The sequence below is a fragment of the Loa loa genome, assembly GCF_000183805.2.
Source record: "Loa loa unplaced genomic scaffold supercont3.89, whole genome shotgun sequence".
Taxonomy (NCBI): Eukaryota; Metazoa; Nematoda; class Chromadorea; order Rhabditida; family Onchocercidae; genus Loa; species Loa loa.
In genome coordinates this window covers 212,123-225,136 of record NW_018108269.1, presented here as the reverse complement: position 1 = coordinate 225,136, position 13,014 = coordinate 212,123, and the positions used below count along the sequence as shown (strand labels likewise).

Here is a 13,014-nt window from a genome sequence, read left to right as displayed (position 1 = left end):
ACTCGCTAGTATAATTATCGTTTTATCCAATAAGGATGTGTCGATTCGTTTTCGTTTTGTCTTCCTTTCCGCTGTAACGTGTATCCATTCTCCACTTTTATCTATTTATACAGTATTACAAGTTTTAGACAATTCCACACTTCCGCCAAAATCTTCAGTTTTGAAATTTGAGAGCTTTGCACGAGCTTTTCATATTTATTTCATTTGTATGAACAAGCAGATTTTCACATCTTTGTGATCGAATATAATTGCATGCATTGCTGTTCTCGACATATTCTTCTGCGTGTTATCTCATACATCGCATTTGGTTTTCTCAGCTGTGTATGAATTTACAGGAAAGAATAAATTTAAGACTTTCAAATTCTGTATTGCCAACACTGGCCGCGTCGCTTTCTGCATTTCCGGATACATCTATTTGATATCGAACATCGAAGTATTGTAATTGCAGCGGTCCAAAGCCTAACCAGGCATTCTCTGTGAATTATAACATTCCATCATCCACAATGATTGAAACTGAAACGAAAGTTACTCCTGCCACTAACGAGGTATTTTTCTCTTCATTTGGACTTCATTACATAAAAAATCAATTAACCAGAGATTAGTCGAGAGAACGAATTGTTTGAGTACTTAAACGCAAGCTCGCAAACTGTTCGATCATTACAGCTTAGCTCACCTATGCCTTTAACAATCCTTCCAACGGCGATTTAGTCAAACTTTATCAATCCCGTATGCCCCTTCTGTATCCTTTACATTAAGCCGCTATACATTGAGTTAGCATTTTACGTTGCTCGATTGTCTGTTATTTCATCTTAGTAAAGAGAATCTTGAAGTGCTTGCTCTTTAAATACTGTTTTATTGAAAAAAAAGACCGAAATAGGAATCCTTTTTTCTGCTGTGAGATTTCGATCGAGTAGTGGGAAATTGACTTCATCACTGCTTAAAATTATGGAAAAGATTGAAAACATTCATTTCTCTCAAAATCAGTTGGATTTATCATGTTAAAATTTTAGACCGTACAGTTGGTATTAATGTACAAAGAATAAGTTCATATTCTATTGGCATTATTGTCCATCATTTCATTGGTTTTTGTCTATGAAGCTTAGCTGTCCTACGAGGTTGCTCTGTTCCAGGCTTCAAACACAAATTCACCAGTAACAGAAAGCAAATTGCCAATATCAGTCAACCCTGATGAAGATATACCTGCTGTTGATGCCGATGTAAAGGATTCGGATACTGTTGAACCAAAGAAAGTTGAAGCAAAGGAAAAGGTGCCAGAATCGCGAAAGGATCCACGAGAAGATCCGGTTGCTTGGGTGAATTCACTAATTCCTGGTGCTGTCCACAAGGTATCAGCCTCTTTTATAGCAGGGAAACAAGCTACTATTTCATCTTTGAGTATTGACCATTCTGTAGTAGCTTACCTTCGAGGTTCATCATTCATTTACTCGAACTTCTAAGGTGTCAAACTTTATTAATAGGTTTGCCTTTAGTTGGAGTTAAATAGGGAATTTAAAATAGATGAAACGTCGTCTATTACGGTCTGTTCGGTTAGCTCCAAGTATAAAGTGACTTCAGAATCATGAACATGAGTAAGTGATGGCCATCTAGTTAAATCTAATAAGCTAGCTTTACATTACATTCCAGTAATATTGTGAAGAATACATCACTGTAAATTTAAAGAGCTTGGATATTTGAAAGAAGACTATAATTTACAGGTAAATTACCGATTGTTAGATTGGGCTCAGCAGTTGGCCATCGAAGAAGAAGATAAACGGCAAATGTTACCTGGCAGAAGTGATGCTGTCACAAAGAATCAGTTTTTGTCATTTCTTCGAGATGGATCATTGTTGGCAAAATTAGCGAATCGTCTTCAGCCGGGAACCGTCGAAACGATCCATGAAGGAGACGCGGCTAAGGATAAGACCAATCAGACATCTAATATTAATGCTTTCATCAATTTTGTTAAAGAAAAAGCTGGTTTATCCGAGGAGCAGGTCACTGTTTTCGTTTCTTTCGATGATTTCCCTCATAATTTATTAGATTACTTCCAGGTTTCACTGAGTACAGTTCACTGTTACTTCATTACGAACAATTTGAAATAGAGAGGTGATGGAGTAGTGAAGTAAATACTTTTCATTTGTTATGGTTTTGTGGACTGTTAATTTACACTGAATTTTCGTCGTTGAAAGTCGTTGAAATAGATGTGTATTTTGAACGGAGAACGATGACGGGCCTCTCCTTGTAAGGAACTATATCTTCTTTGCAGAAGAAAGAAGAGAAAAAACTGATTACACACAAGTAATTTGAGTGCGTCAATCTGTTACTGTTTTTAGTTGGAGCCAGCTCGGTTCTTTTTCATCAATTTTCTGATGATGGAGAGAGCTTGACCGGTGGCTGATAGTTGCCAGTTGGCTGTTGATTAATCGAAGGAATCAAATTTTTTGTTATTTCGATACGTGATTAAAGGGGTTGAAATGGATCAAGTTGTGATCAGTTCATCAAAGACCTTAGTTCCGTTTTTCTTTCGCCTGAGAGATAAAAGCTAGTGGTATAACTTTGCTGTAAAATAATTCCAATTAGTTTAAAACAACTGTGGAAATTGTGAATTGCGTTTCGCACAATCAGAGATTCTTTCGTCTGTTCTGTAGGAAAAGAAACAGCAACTGACGCAAACAAGGACGAGGAGGAGAGGGAGGTAGGGGTAGAGGAAGTAAAGCACTTATTGATAGTCAAGGGTAGGAGTACCACACACAGATCTTCCAGGTAAGTCACCGAATGTCACACTGAAATGATGAGGATTAAAAAAAGAATAGAGGAGAAGCGGAAATGAAACCATCATTTTTTTATTTTCATTCAGTACATTTCTTTTTCTAACACCATGTTCAAAGTTCGTTAGAACATATCTGGAAATTTTAGGAAAATTAGCTTAATAATATTTGTGTGTTTTTGAATGAAGACCAGATGTTTAAAAGAGCATTACGTAACTGTTGACTAACTCAAAGTCAGAAAGACACTTTGAGAATAATACTTCGGACATCTTCTTATAAATTTATTCGGCGTGAGATTGTGTCAGCATTACTTAAAAATAGATCTCTCTCAACAGGGTGGTTTTATACTGCCTTAAGCAACGAAAATTGATGCTAGTAATTGATGCCTTAGTAGTGGTGTAGTAATAAGAGGTTAAAGAGAAATCGTGTTTAAAATAACTGCGGATTATAATTCGAATGGAATAGATAGTAGGTTGGTATCTCTGGATGGAATAAATTCCAGTGAAACTATTTTGTATGTGAATATGAAGGATTTCGATAAATTAGAATTTTTAAGACACCTTTTTAAAAACAGTGGCAGAAATAAATTTGCTTTGTGACGTGGAGTTAGCACCTCTTTTCTGTCGCTTGCTCTTCTTGTTACACATTCTCAGCTTCTCATCTTCCAAACTCCAATAAATTATCAAGCACTGATGATATTTCGCTCAAATAAGAGGATAGCTGTGGTCCGATGGTTTTATCCATTCTCTTCGTTCGATGCTAATAGTCTATTCATTGTGCTAACAATAGTTTCTCCCTCTGTGATCTATTTGGTTAGGAAATAAATCTTATTAGGTAAACAACTGCATGATTCATATTTTTGTTTTTTTTTCTAATAACCATTTGCTCCTCAGTAAGATGCAGAATGGCGAAAAGTGATTGGTGGATACTATGATCAGACTGTTCTCTTATGCACTGTGTCAGGTTCCAGCACTGTGTTAGGTTCCAGCACTGTGTTAGGTTCCATGTTAGGTTCCAGCATTCCAGCATCCATTAGTAGACTATAGACATCGATCTTTTTATTCTAGACTTTTTTTTTTTAATCGAAAAGCTACTACATTTCATACTACTAAATTGCTGTGACTGGCACGCTATCCCAAAAATGAACAGCTATTTGGCCATTACAACGCTAAAATAGATTAAATTATTTTGCTTGCTTAGCTTCAATGACCGGAAAAGGATCGGGGATTGCGAAATTTCAAGATTTTAATTTTACAATGCAGCCATCAAGAGCAAGAACCTCTGTTCCAAAAGAGAATTGTAATTAACAGAATTAGGGAGTGAGCGCACACGAGATTATGATAAATCTGCGCTGCTCAAATTCCATGAATGTTTACTTTTTTAAAATAATTTCCAAAGCAATTCTGAATAAGGTAACATAACTGAGCGAATGTAGTGCTATGTTTTTAAATTTGAAATACACACTTTTCGCTCGTCATTTAATTACCAAGAAGTTCTTTGCAGGTATTTACTGCCGCGGATCTACAAGAGAAAGGAAAAGCAGGATATCAAGCAGTATTTAACACGCTTATGCAGCTTGCTCTTAAGGCACAGGGCATATTTGAGCAAAAGGTTATGTTCTAGTAATTTCATTTTTTGATGAGATAGCTGGATACGCAAGTTAGTGTGGGAATTTTGTTTTGCATGAATTTAATTAATAAACAGTTTGATTATTTTTAGGGAATTGATGTTGAGCAACTCGTTCAAACAGCTTCACAGGTGGTACCGACTAATCTTGTGCAGACAATTTTAAATTTCTTCAGACGAGCACAGCCAATTCAGGTTTGTATCAACAACTTTTGGTACATTATTTAGTCAGTAGTGGAACAAAGATTTTATTATAGTGTTATTCATTCACTCTTTTGGCTTCATGAATATATGATGAGGGGTAAGTATGCGGACAAGATATAACTGTCAGCAGCTAAAAGCAGTTTTTAAATTGGACTTCAAAGTCTATCTCTTTTTTTCTTAGGAATGAAGGAAAATGTTTTCTCTTGCAGACACCGAAAAAACTTGCGAAAGAAGCAGAAGAAAAAGATAAGGCAACTACTGTTGAAAAGGTTTTTCCATTTTCTACAATTAGAAATCCTCATTAAGCCGACTTTAATTGCAATATGATAAGGTAGTGAGAAATACCTTGAAGAGTGATAATACGTTGCGACATGATTACCGGGCAGAAATGGTTCACTTCATAGAGTCCTAACGAAAACACTTCTGGATATCATTATTTGTGTTTCCAGAAACGTGATGACGGTAAGAGTATCAGTATCCACATGTTTTCGAGATTCTACTATTCCAGAAAAAAATTTTTATATGAAAAAAATAGGACCAGTGTCGTCCACCCTGACAATAATATCCGATGCTTTATAATGAGTAATGACAAAAATAATTAGTGGGACACTAATCAACATTTCAAAATTCACTGCTGGCTGTTTATAGGTTGTCGAAGAAAAACAGGCGGGAGAGGAACAATGTAAGAAAGTTGACACTCAAGCGGGAAGCGTCGACACACCGGCTGTTGCTGTTCATTGATTTCTAATTTCAGTTCATTTGCAAAAGAGAAAAAAAACTATCTCGAAAATACTTCAACTTCCTGCCAACATGGCTTCATTTTAGTTTTGTAAGTTCACGATCAAATTAAGCATTGTTCTTTTTTCTAGACATAAGAAAAAGAAGAGTTAGACTGAGTACCACATTATTTACATAATAATTGCGCGGTCCTGTTCATCTAGCGACTGATTAGGTTGGAGTTCATTGTTGACATTTATTTCGTAGTTTAAATATCATCCTTAATGCTTCACCGTTGAGATTTTATTGCATCAGTTGTATTAGTGGATAGCAAAATGAGAGAAGTAGCATTTTGAGCATTTTCAGTTCGAGATTTGTCCTATCCTTTAACACTACTGCCTATATTTACCATTCGTTATAGTACTAATTCGACGTATGAATATATTTTGGATTCAGTTCATAAGGTTTGTTTATCTCGATTAAGCAGTACCATAGCTAGTCAGATAAAATGTTTGTTTATGCTTACCACTCATTCGTACAATGAGGAAAGGTTTACGAATAGTATAAAAGTAAGTAATGGAGAAGACTAATTTATAAAGACCTACCAGTGTAACTATTTTAAATTAGTGTACACTTCATGATGCTTGTTAAAGAACAAACACTTTTCATGGTTTCTTAGGTTTATTCCGTATTACTGAAATAAAGATGTTTGAAGAAAGTTCTCTGCGATATACTTGAGAAGTTTATTAGTACTGTTTTTTCAGGCAATTTCCCGTAAATCATCTTTATTCATCTTTATTTATTACTCGAACTGAACCAACCAGCGTAGTAATTCAACTACTTATCCTTGGCGTACATGTGTAGTTCAGCTTGAATTACTTGAAACAATTTTTCTGTTGTTAGGGAATCGGGATATGGAAAGGAATCGATATATTCTTGTCAATAAATAAAAATTTGAACACACCGATGATTTGTTATTACACAGATTTACATCCCTTCGCGTCTTCCCGATTCCGCAATGCTTTATTATATTTTAAAATTATACTGTGGTTAAAGTTACTTTTTAATAACTGATAGATTGAAATCATTCTTTGTGTCTACGATCAGTTTTGGAAATAACACATCCGAATTTGATTTGTTAACCGGCAGTGTTCCTTCTTTTATTGTGCTTTTTTTTCACTCAATTCTGTTCTAATATGTTTTGTTATGAAATGATTTTTTTCTGTATTTCTTTGTTACAGCTGCTTTAATTATGAGCTTGGAGAGGTTCTTGCTGAGGTGACCTATCTATTAATAGGAAGTAATGAAGAGAGATGAAAAAATGTCAGCTTTGTTATCATCTGATCTGTTATACTTAAAATAACTGGGTGGTGCTTGCTCTTTTTCATTTTAATCTTTTAATTCCCATAGTTTTAAAGAAAGATTGCTTTATACGTACCTGCGGTCTGATTATACCGCTCTTGTCATTTCAAGTTTTAAATTCTAACGGGATAATGAAAAAGCTTTTGTGAAGAAATGATGTGTTCTGCAGGTGTGACTTGTGATTAAATGATTGATTTGATCAATGGATTCCGTGTCATATTTCTAAAGGTTTTCTATATAAGATCAGAAGCTATAATGAATTTCTGATCCTCACGTGTTGGTGCTCCTCATGCACTTCCTTTTGTCTCTGAGATGCGGTTTTTGCATGCCATTCAGAGGAGAGAGAGAGAGCGTGTTCTGTATTATCGTTTGTTTTTGGTCAATTTGGAAAGTTTCATCAATCCCTCCTTAACAATGCTTGTCGATCAAGATCATTTCCTTCTGCTTTTGAGATGAATGTTACAGCGAACATTTTTGCCAAGCTTTTCATTATACTTGTTGGTCACATGATGTTATTAGTTTATTGGTAAAGTTGATGTGGAATCTTCCCCTCTGTTTCCTCCTAAATTATTCAGTTTCCAAACAGCTTGTCTATTATATATATCTCTCCTGCAAGAAATTCATCGTAACTTTTCAGCCAGTGTCGAACCAATATTTCCTCTGTATTAATAAACAGTATCGGTCATAATGAAATACCCTGTTCTTTGTTGACGGGATGTGATGGTTTAAGATGGACAATTGGATGCATAAAGCCTTAATGCATCGGATTAGATGAACATCTCTGTGTATTTCTGAGATATTCTCTCGAACTTAGCAAGGGAGTGGAATGGTAGTGGGATATATGTAAATAACGGCAATAACGGTGCTTGGCGGGATTCAAAGTAACTAGCGGAGCACTTCTGGAAGATATGTCGAGTAACCGGTAAGGCGTCCACCTGCAAGGTGATTCCGAAATTGGGAAGAACTTCCAACGTGGTGAAATCTTCACAAGTAACGTGTCATTTTATGGCAAGAACAAGGCACGCTAGGACGATGAGCGAGACAATTTTCATCCGGTCTGGTCGGAATAATGCTCGGTCGAAATAGTGAGCGGTAGCGAGTGGGAGGTTCCGCCGTGCTTCAACTTTGTTTAAAGTATAGAATAACGAGCAGTTTGGATTCATTTAGCCAGCGCTAACAATGGGAAAAAGCGTTCAGATTGCTAAAGTCGGTCGAAAAGGTTTTAACAGTCGGAAAGGTGGGTATTTCAATATGAAACGTTTTTCATTCTGTTAGTAGAATTTCAAGGAATGCATGGTTTTTCACTTCTCACTTTAGAAGTAAAAAGCCACTTTGTTAGCTTTCAAAATGGAACAGGTAAGTACACAACCATAACTTTCCGTTGTGTGGGCTTACTATGGAGGGCCTGTAAAGTGTGTAATTTATAGCCGGAAGGAGGGAGGGAGGGGGAGGGGGGAGAGAGAGGAGGAGCAAAATAAATTGTACATTAAGAGATTGGGATATTTGAGTAAAATTGAAGGGAGAAAGGTAGGCAATATATGTAACATTTACAGCATTGGCTGATATGGTCACTGAATTCTTGGAAATTATTTCCCATACTCTGCTTTTCAATTATGGTGGTTATCCAGTTGAAACGTTTGATACAGCCTTCTACGGGGCTATTCTAATACATGTAAGTGCGAGTTTAAAACGATCTAATCATGAATACTGAGACAAGCTGACCACCGACCGGTTAGTTTGTCTTAATGTTCATGACTCCGAAAATTCCCCATGTTATATCAGAAAAACCGGAATATTTTTATAATATAGAAATATGTTGAAATAAAATACTTTTGTATTGGAGAAATATCTTGGAATAACTGAATTAAATTCATAATGTGGAGATTTTTTAATACAAAAGTTGTTTTATTTGGAATATCCTACTGATAAATGATGCATTACATTAAAAATTAAAATAAATGTTTTCAGTGCCCTAAGTAACAAATCATCCAAATCCCATTATCCTGTCGTAAAGAACATCTGATCTGGTAACTTAACATTTGGCTTGATGACCAAGTTATGTGTTATATGTTGTAAATAAGTCCCACCATATAAGAATAACCAGGACAAAATATAGGTAGTCATTCACTTGATTCACTCTCTTATTAACTTGCTACTTTTGGTTTCAACTCCGTATCAAGCTTCCCTTCTTAGCGACAGTAAAAACTTTCTCATAGCTTTTACGACATGTCATGCATTCAACAGGCTCTGCTTATTCAATACATGACAAATTGATCAGTTTCTCAAGGAATTTTGTGTTATTTCGAAATGAGAGTCTTCAGAGCAATCATTAATTGAATCGATCCTCTTTACTGTTGTTTTTGCATTCTAGAAATGCCGAGTGAAAGAAGTGTCGGATTATGTAAGTGGCGCACTGCAAACAGTTCATCGATGGATAAAGTTCGATGAGTTATCCCATTTTGCGGCGTGCATTCTTGATAAGGACAACAGAGCGGTGATGGAGGTCTTACTAATCATTACGGATATGCAGTATTCTCACTTTAGGTCATATAACTTCCCTGCTTCATTCATTCCGAAACACGAAAATATGTCAATCATTTCTTTGGATTATAAATGTATTTCTTACTGCTGAAAAAGTGGACAGTTAATATGACCGTTTGGTCATGTTTGTAGCCAGTGATTTGTCTATTTCAGTGACTTATTGACAAGTGAAGCAGCTGATATTAAACAACAGTTCCAACAAACAATATTCACATTACAACGTGGGTCACATATCGAGAATATGAGAAGTATCTTCCTATATGAAGGTGAGAATGATTATAAGTACTAAAATAAATATTAGCATGGTATTTTTGTGCTTCATATACTTCTTTCAGAAGTACGCTTCGAAATACGCACAAAACTTAGAGGCAATTGCGAAACAAAACTGCAAAAACGAGCTGGAGTAAGTTGTCTTTGTCAGGAATGAAAACCTTTATGACACAATCCCGCCTCCTCTTCCAATCTTAATTTCAGGAGTTCAAATGGGAAAAGTGTGACCAGTGCATACCTGAGAATTTACGTCCTTGCGGCAGACGAATCGACAATAAACTGGTTGAGGTTTTATACTTCTCAATACTAAATAAAGTATTAGGATGGTCAAATCATAGTAGTTCTCCCTCGGTGATGCTATTACTATATAACTATGCACATACATCTATAAAGTGATTCGCGATGGTAGTCGCTGTACTACTTAGATTGCCGGTAGCTTGAATGCTGTGAAAAAGTGTAGCAACCTGTTTTCCGATTGAAATTAGGTAGCGAATAAGCTTAGCTGACTGAAAAAACGTTGCTTTAAACATTTGTTTACAGATTGTTGCAGCAGTACGTCACCTGGATACGTGAAAGGACAGCTGTAACTGTTTCTCAGATGTAACTATTTCAAGTTCCGCAAAGACCGCACCTGTAATTTCATCGCATTCAAATGCCCCCCAGAGCGCATTTCATGAGCGGTTAATTGACTGTTCATTTCAGAAACGACATTGCTGAGATGTTGAATGCAGTTGTAAAGCAATGATTTCAAACGCAATACAGAAAGTAACTTTATTTCTGAAAAAAAAATAGAGAGAAGCTCGTAAATTATTCTAACTTCTCAAACTTTGGAATATACCAAATACAAACATTAAATGAGGGAATATCGAAGGGAACTTTTTAAAGATTATAATATTTATTACAGATATAAGTTATGGGAGAACTAGTGAATTATTCGTTTCAATGATTTCAACGCACAAACACAACTTTATTAATAGAGAAACAATAAAGAAAAATCTTTAAGAAATGCAATATTTACTGCGGATGAAAATTATAGAGTTTATGAAGTATTAAGTATTAGGTTAACTTCTCAAACTTCAAACAGCAAATTTAAACTTTACTGATGAAGAAACAATGACGGAAACTTTATAAAAGCAAAGATGTAATGAAAAATGAAAAGTTTCTGATTGCTAAAAGGGATAACTTCAAAATAATATATGGAGGGGAACGATGGAGCAGGAAAAGAAATATGAGTGAATGGGAAAGATGAAAGGAACAATAGACGAGTTACGACCTTGTAACAAACGATCTTTCTTACTAGTTGTAATACAATACTGAGATGCTAGTTTTCGGACAGAAGCCCGAATGAATTCTTAAATTAGGCATTATTATTGGCAGCGGTCACTAAGGATGCATAATTTGAGAATTTATTTGAGTTTTTATCTAGAAGAAAAACGGGAAATTAGATGAAAACAGCATCGTTATAAGTAGGACAATAACATCACTTCTCCACAAATAATCATTCGTTAGATACCGTTTTCACAAATAAAACAAAAAGAACATCACAAATGATCTAAGTATGATTGACAATAAGCCATTATGATGTTCCTTCTCAAAGATATTCAAGGAAACTCCTATACTGATAATACTTCAGCCTTTCTCCTTTTGGCTACTTGGTAATTTTGGTTCCATCATGCAAAAATATAATATCCAGCAATATCTTTTCGGGGCTTCCCTTTCCAAGTAGTCAAAATTACCACACAAGCGCTGCATCAAAAATATTCGATGTTGACATTTTCACTTACTAATAATTCACAAATAATGATGTTTACCAAATTCCAATTACATCGTAACGAAAGAAACAAACACCCGACATAAATGCTATTGTTTCCTGCTTTTTAAGTCGGAAATCCCACGCATGTTCAGCATCAAAAATTCGCATTTTTAACATTAAACATGGAAATGTTGATAGGAACCAACACTATATACCGATTTTTACATTATACACTCGGAAGCATAGGCGAGGTCTTTTTCTTACTATTTGTATTTCTAGAAGAATGTGAGCAGTGGTCGTGGCGTGCGAATTTTTGATACTGTTACATGGTGAACAAAATATTTCATAGGAATTATTCCGACAAAAAATACTTTAAAAACCATAAATGCGACAGATACAAGCAAAACTACATAGAAAAACAAATCACTCATCGGCTTGATTCGACGAACAATATTATTCCTTACGGGAATATAGAACTTTAAATAAATGAAAAAATTTTAGCTTTTGTTGGGGAATCTCCGATATGCTAATGATAGAAAAAAAGAAAGAGAGGAGAAAACGAGCTATGCTCTCCCAAACAAAACTATGATCTAAGCTTCTGAAACTCTAAACATCAACAAAAAACTCACCGCACCAAATATTTGAAAAGCAGGGAACGAACACCACCAAATGGTCAGCTAATGATTTCCAACTCTTTTCCGCCTCAATCAATACATGCGCACCAATGCTCACAGCGTACATATATTTCAATGAAGCAATAACGGCACCACAGACGTTAGGAAAAAAAATGAGGAGAAAATACATCTAATGTTCGATCATCTCCTCAAAAATGGTTGAGGTTGTAGTGGATGTACTCTGAGATCATCAAAAATGCAATCCAAACAAGAGATCAAAGCACATAAACACAGTACTTCTGCATGATACGAAATAAGGAGATTATTTCTCGTGAAACACAAGCACTGCTATCAAGGTTTACAATGGATCTGGCTTTTCTCCTCTCATTTAAGATTGGCCTACTAAGTCTTCAAAATATTGGATATAAAGTGATCAGTAAATTGGGTCACTTTATTAACAATGTTTTGAAGCCTGACATATATACATACAAATCTTATGCACCAGCCCACAAAAGCAAAGTCAGAGTACAGCACAGCTAATTTTTTCTAATATTTAGTGTAAAATGCAAATCCAGTAAATAAACCCAACAAAAATAATTCAAAACAAATTAATGGTAGAAAAACTAGAGAAAGTGGAGTGACCTCCAAAGTATGCACTTCCAATTAAATTATTAATATTCCATCGAAATGCTTTTTCATGGACTTTATAGTTTAACGGAGAACGGCAGCTCTTCATTAAACCATAAAGTTCATGGAGTATTTTATTTTTATCCTCATCAAAGCACACCAATACATTAATTCAAATTAAAAACCTCTCAAATACATTAACTCAAAAAAACCATTGTCCAGCAATGGCTGACCCCACGATTATCTTTTTGGAATTGACACAAGCCGGCTTTTTAATGAGAACTGCAACAGGAACCCAACTAAAAAAATTTGTGTGGAAATTCTCGGCAAAGTTACAATCCAGAACTATAACAAATGATCTTTCATACAGTATAGTTTGCTGTTATAGATCAACATGTAAACACATTTAAAATAGTTCTTAATTTTTCTTAGCACACGATGATAGATTTAGTTTAGAGTGAAGTGAGCTGTATACTTAATACTTAACTCGCGCAAATATATATATAATATTTGCGTATATATACATATATAT

The 13,014-nt window shown here is 35.2% G+C and overlaps 2 protein-coding genes across 2 annotated transcripts; both read left to right on the top strand.

Moving 5' to 3' along the window:
• The first annotated feature begins 326 nt into the window (after positions 1–326).
• On the top strand, positions 327–6,397 carry LOAG_07907 (hypothetical protein). Its single transcript, XM_020447562.1, has 8 exons — positions 327–545; positions 1,131–1,346; positions 1,716–1,994; positions 4,272–4,379; positions 4,488–4,589; positions 4,808–4,867; positions 5,247–5,427; positions 6,080–6,397. Exons 1-7 carry the CDS (start codon positions 504–506, stop codon positions 5,337–5,339), a joined length of 900 nt encoding a protein of 299 aa, XP_020302221.1. The 5' UTR covers positions 327–503; the 3' UTR covers positions 5,340–5,427; positions 6,080–6,397.
• A 1,291-nt stretch (positions 6,398–7,688) lies between these two features.
• Positions 7,689–10,291, top strand: LOAG_07906 (hypothetical protein). The gene is made up of 7 exons (XM_020447561.1): positions 7,689–7,914; positions 8,231–8,349; positions 9,049–9,221; positions 9,372–9,484; positions 9,554–9,621; positions 9,693–9,776; positions 10,029–10,291. The coding sequence occupies exons 1-7, from the start codon at positions 7,857–7,859 to the stop codon at positions 10,059–10,061; spliced, it is 648 nt and encodes a 215-aa protein (XP_020302220.1). The 5' UTR covers positions 7,689–7,856; the 3' UTR covers positions 10,062–10,291.
• Positions 10,292–13,014: the final 2,723 nt, after the last annotated feature.

Coding starts and splice junctions, on each gene's coding strand:
- LOAG_07906 (XM_020447561.1), top strand. CDS start 7,857: ATGGGAAAAAGCGTTCAGATTGCTAAAGTCGGTCGAAAAGGTTTTAAC. Junction 7,915..8,230: donor AGGTTTTAACAGTCGGAAAG/GTGGGTATTTCA, acceptor TAACATTTACAG/CATTGGCTGATATGGTCACT. Junction 9,485..9,553: donor AAGTATCTTCCTATATGAAG/GTGAGAATGATT, acceptor TACTTCTTTCAG/AAGTACGCTTCGAAATACGC.
- LOAG_07907 (XM_020447562.1), top strand. CDS start 504: ATGATTGAAACTGAAACGAAAGTTACTCCTGCCACTAACGAG. Junction 1,347..1,715: donor TTCCTGGTGCTGTCCACAAG/GTATCAGCCTCT, acceptor TATAATTTACAG/GTAAATTACCGATTGTTAGA. Junction 1,995..4,271: donor CTGGTTTATCCGAGGAGCAG/GTCACTGTTTTC, acceptor AGTTCTTTGCAG/GTATTTACTGCCGCGGATCT.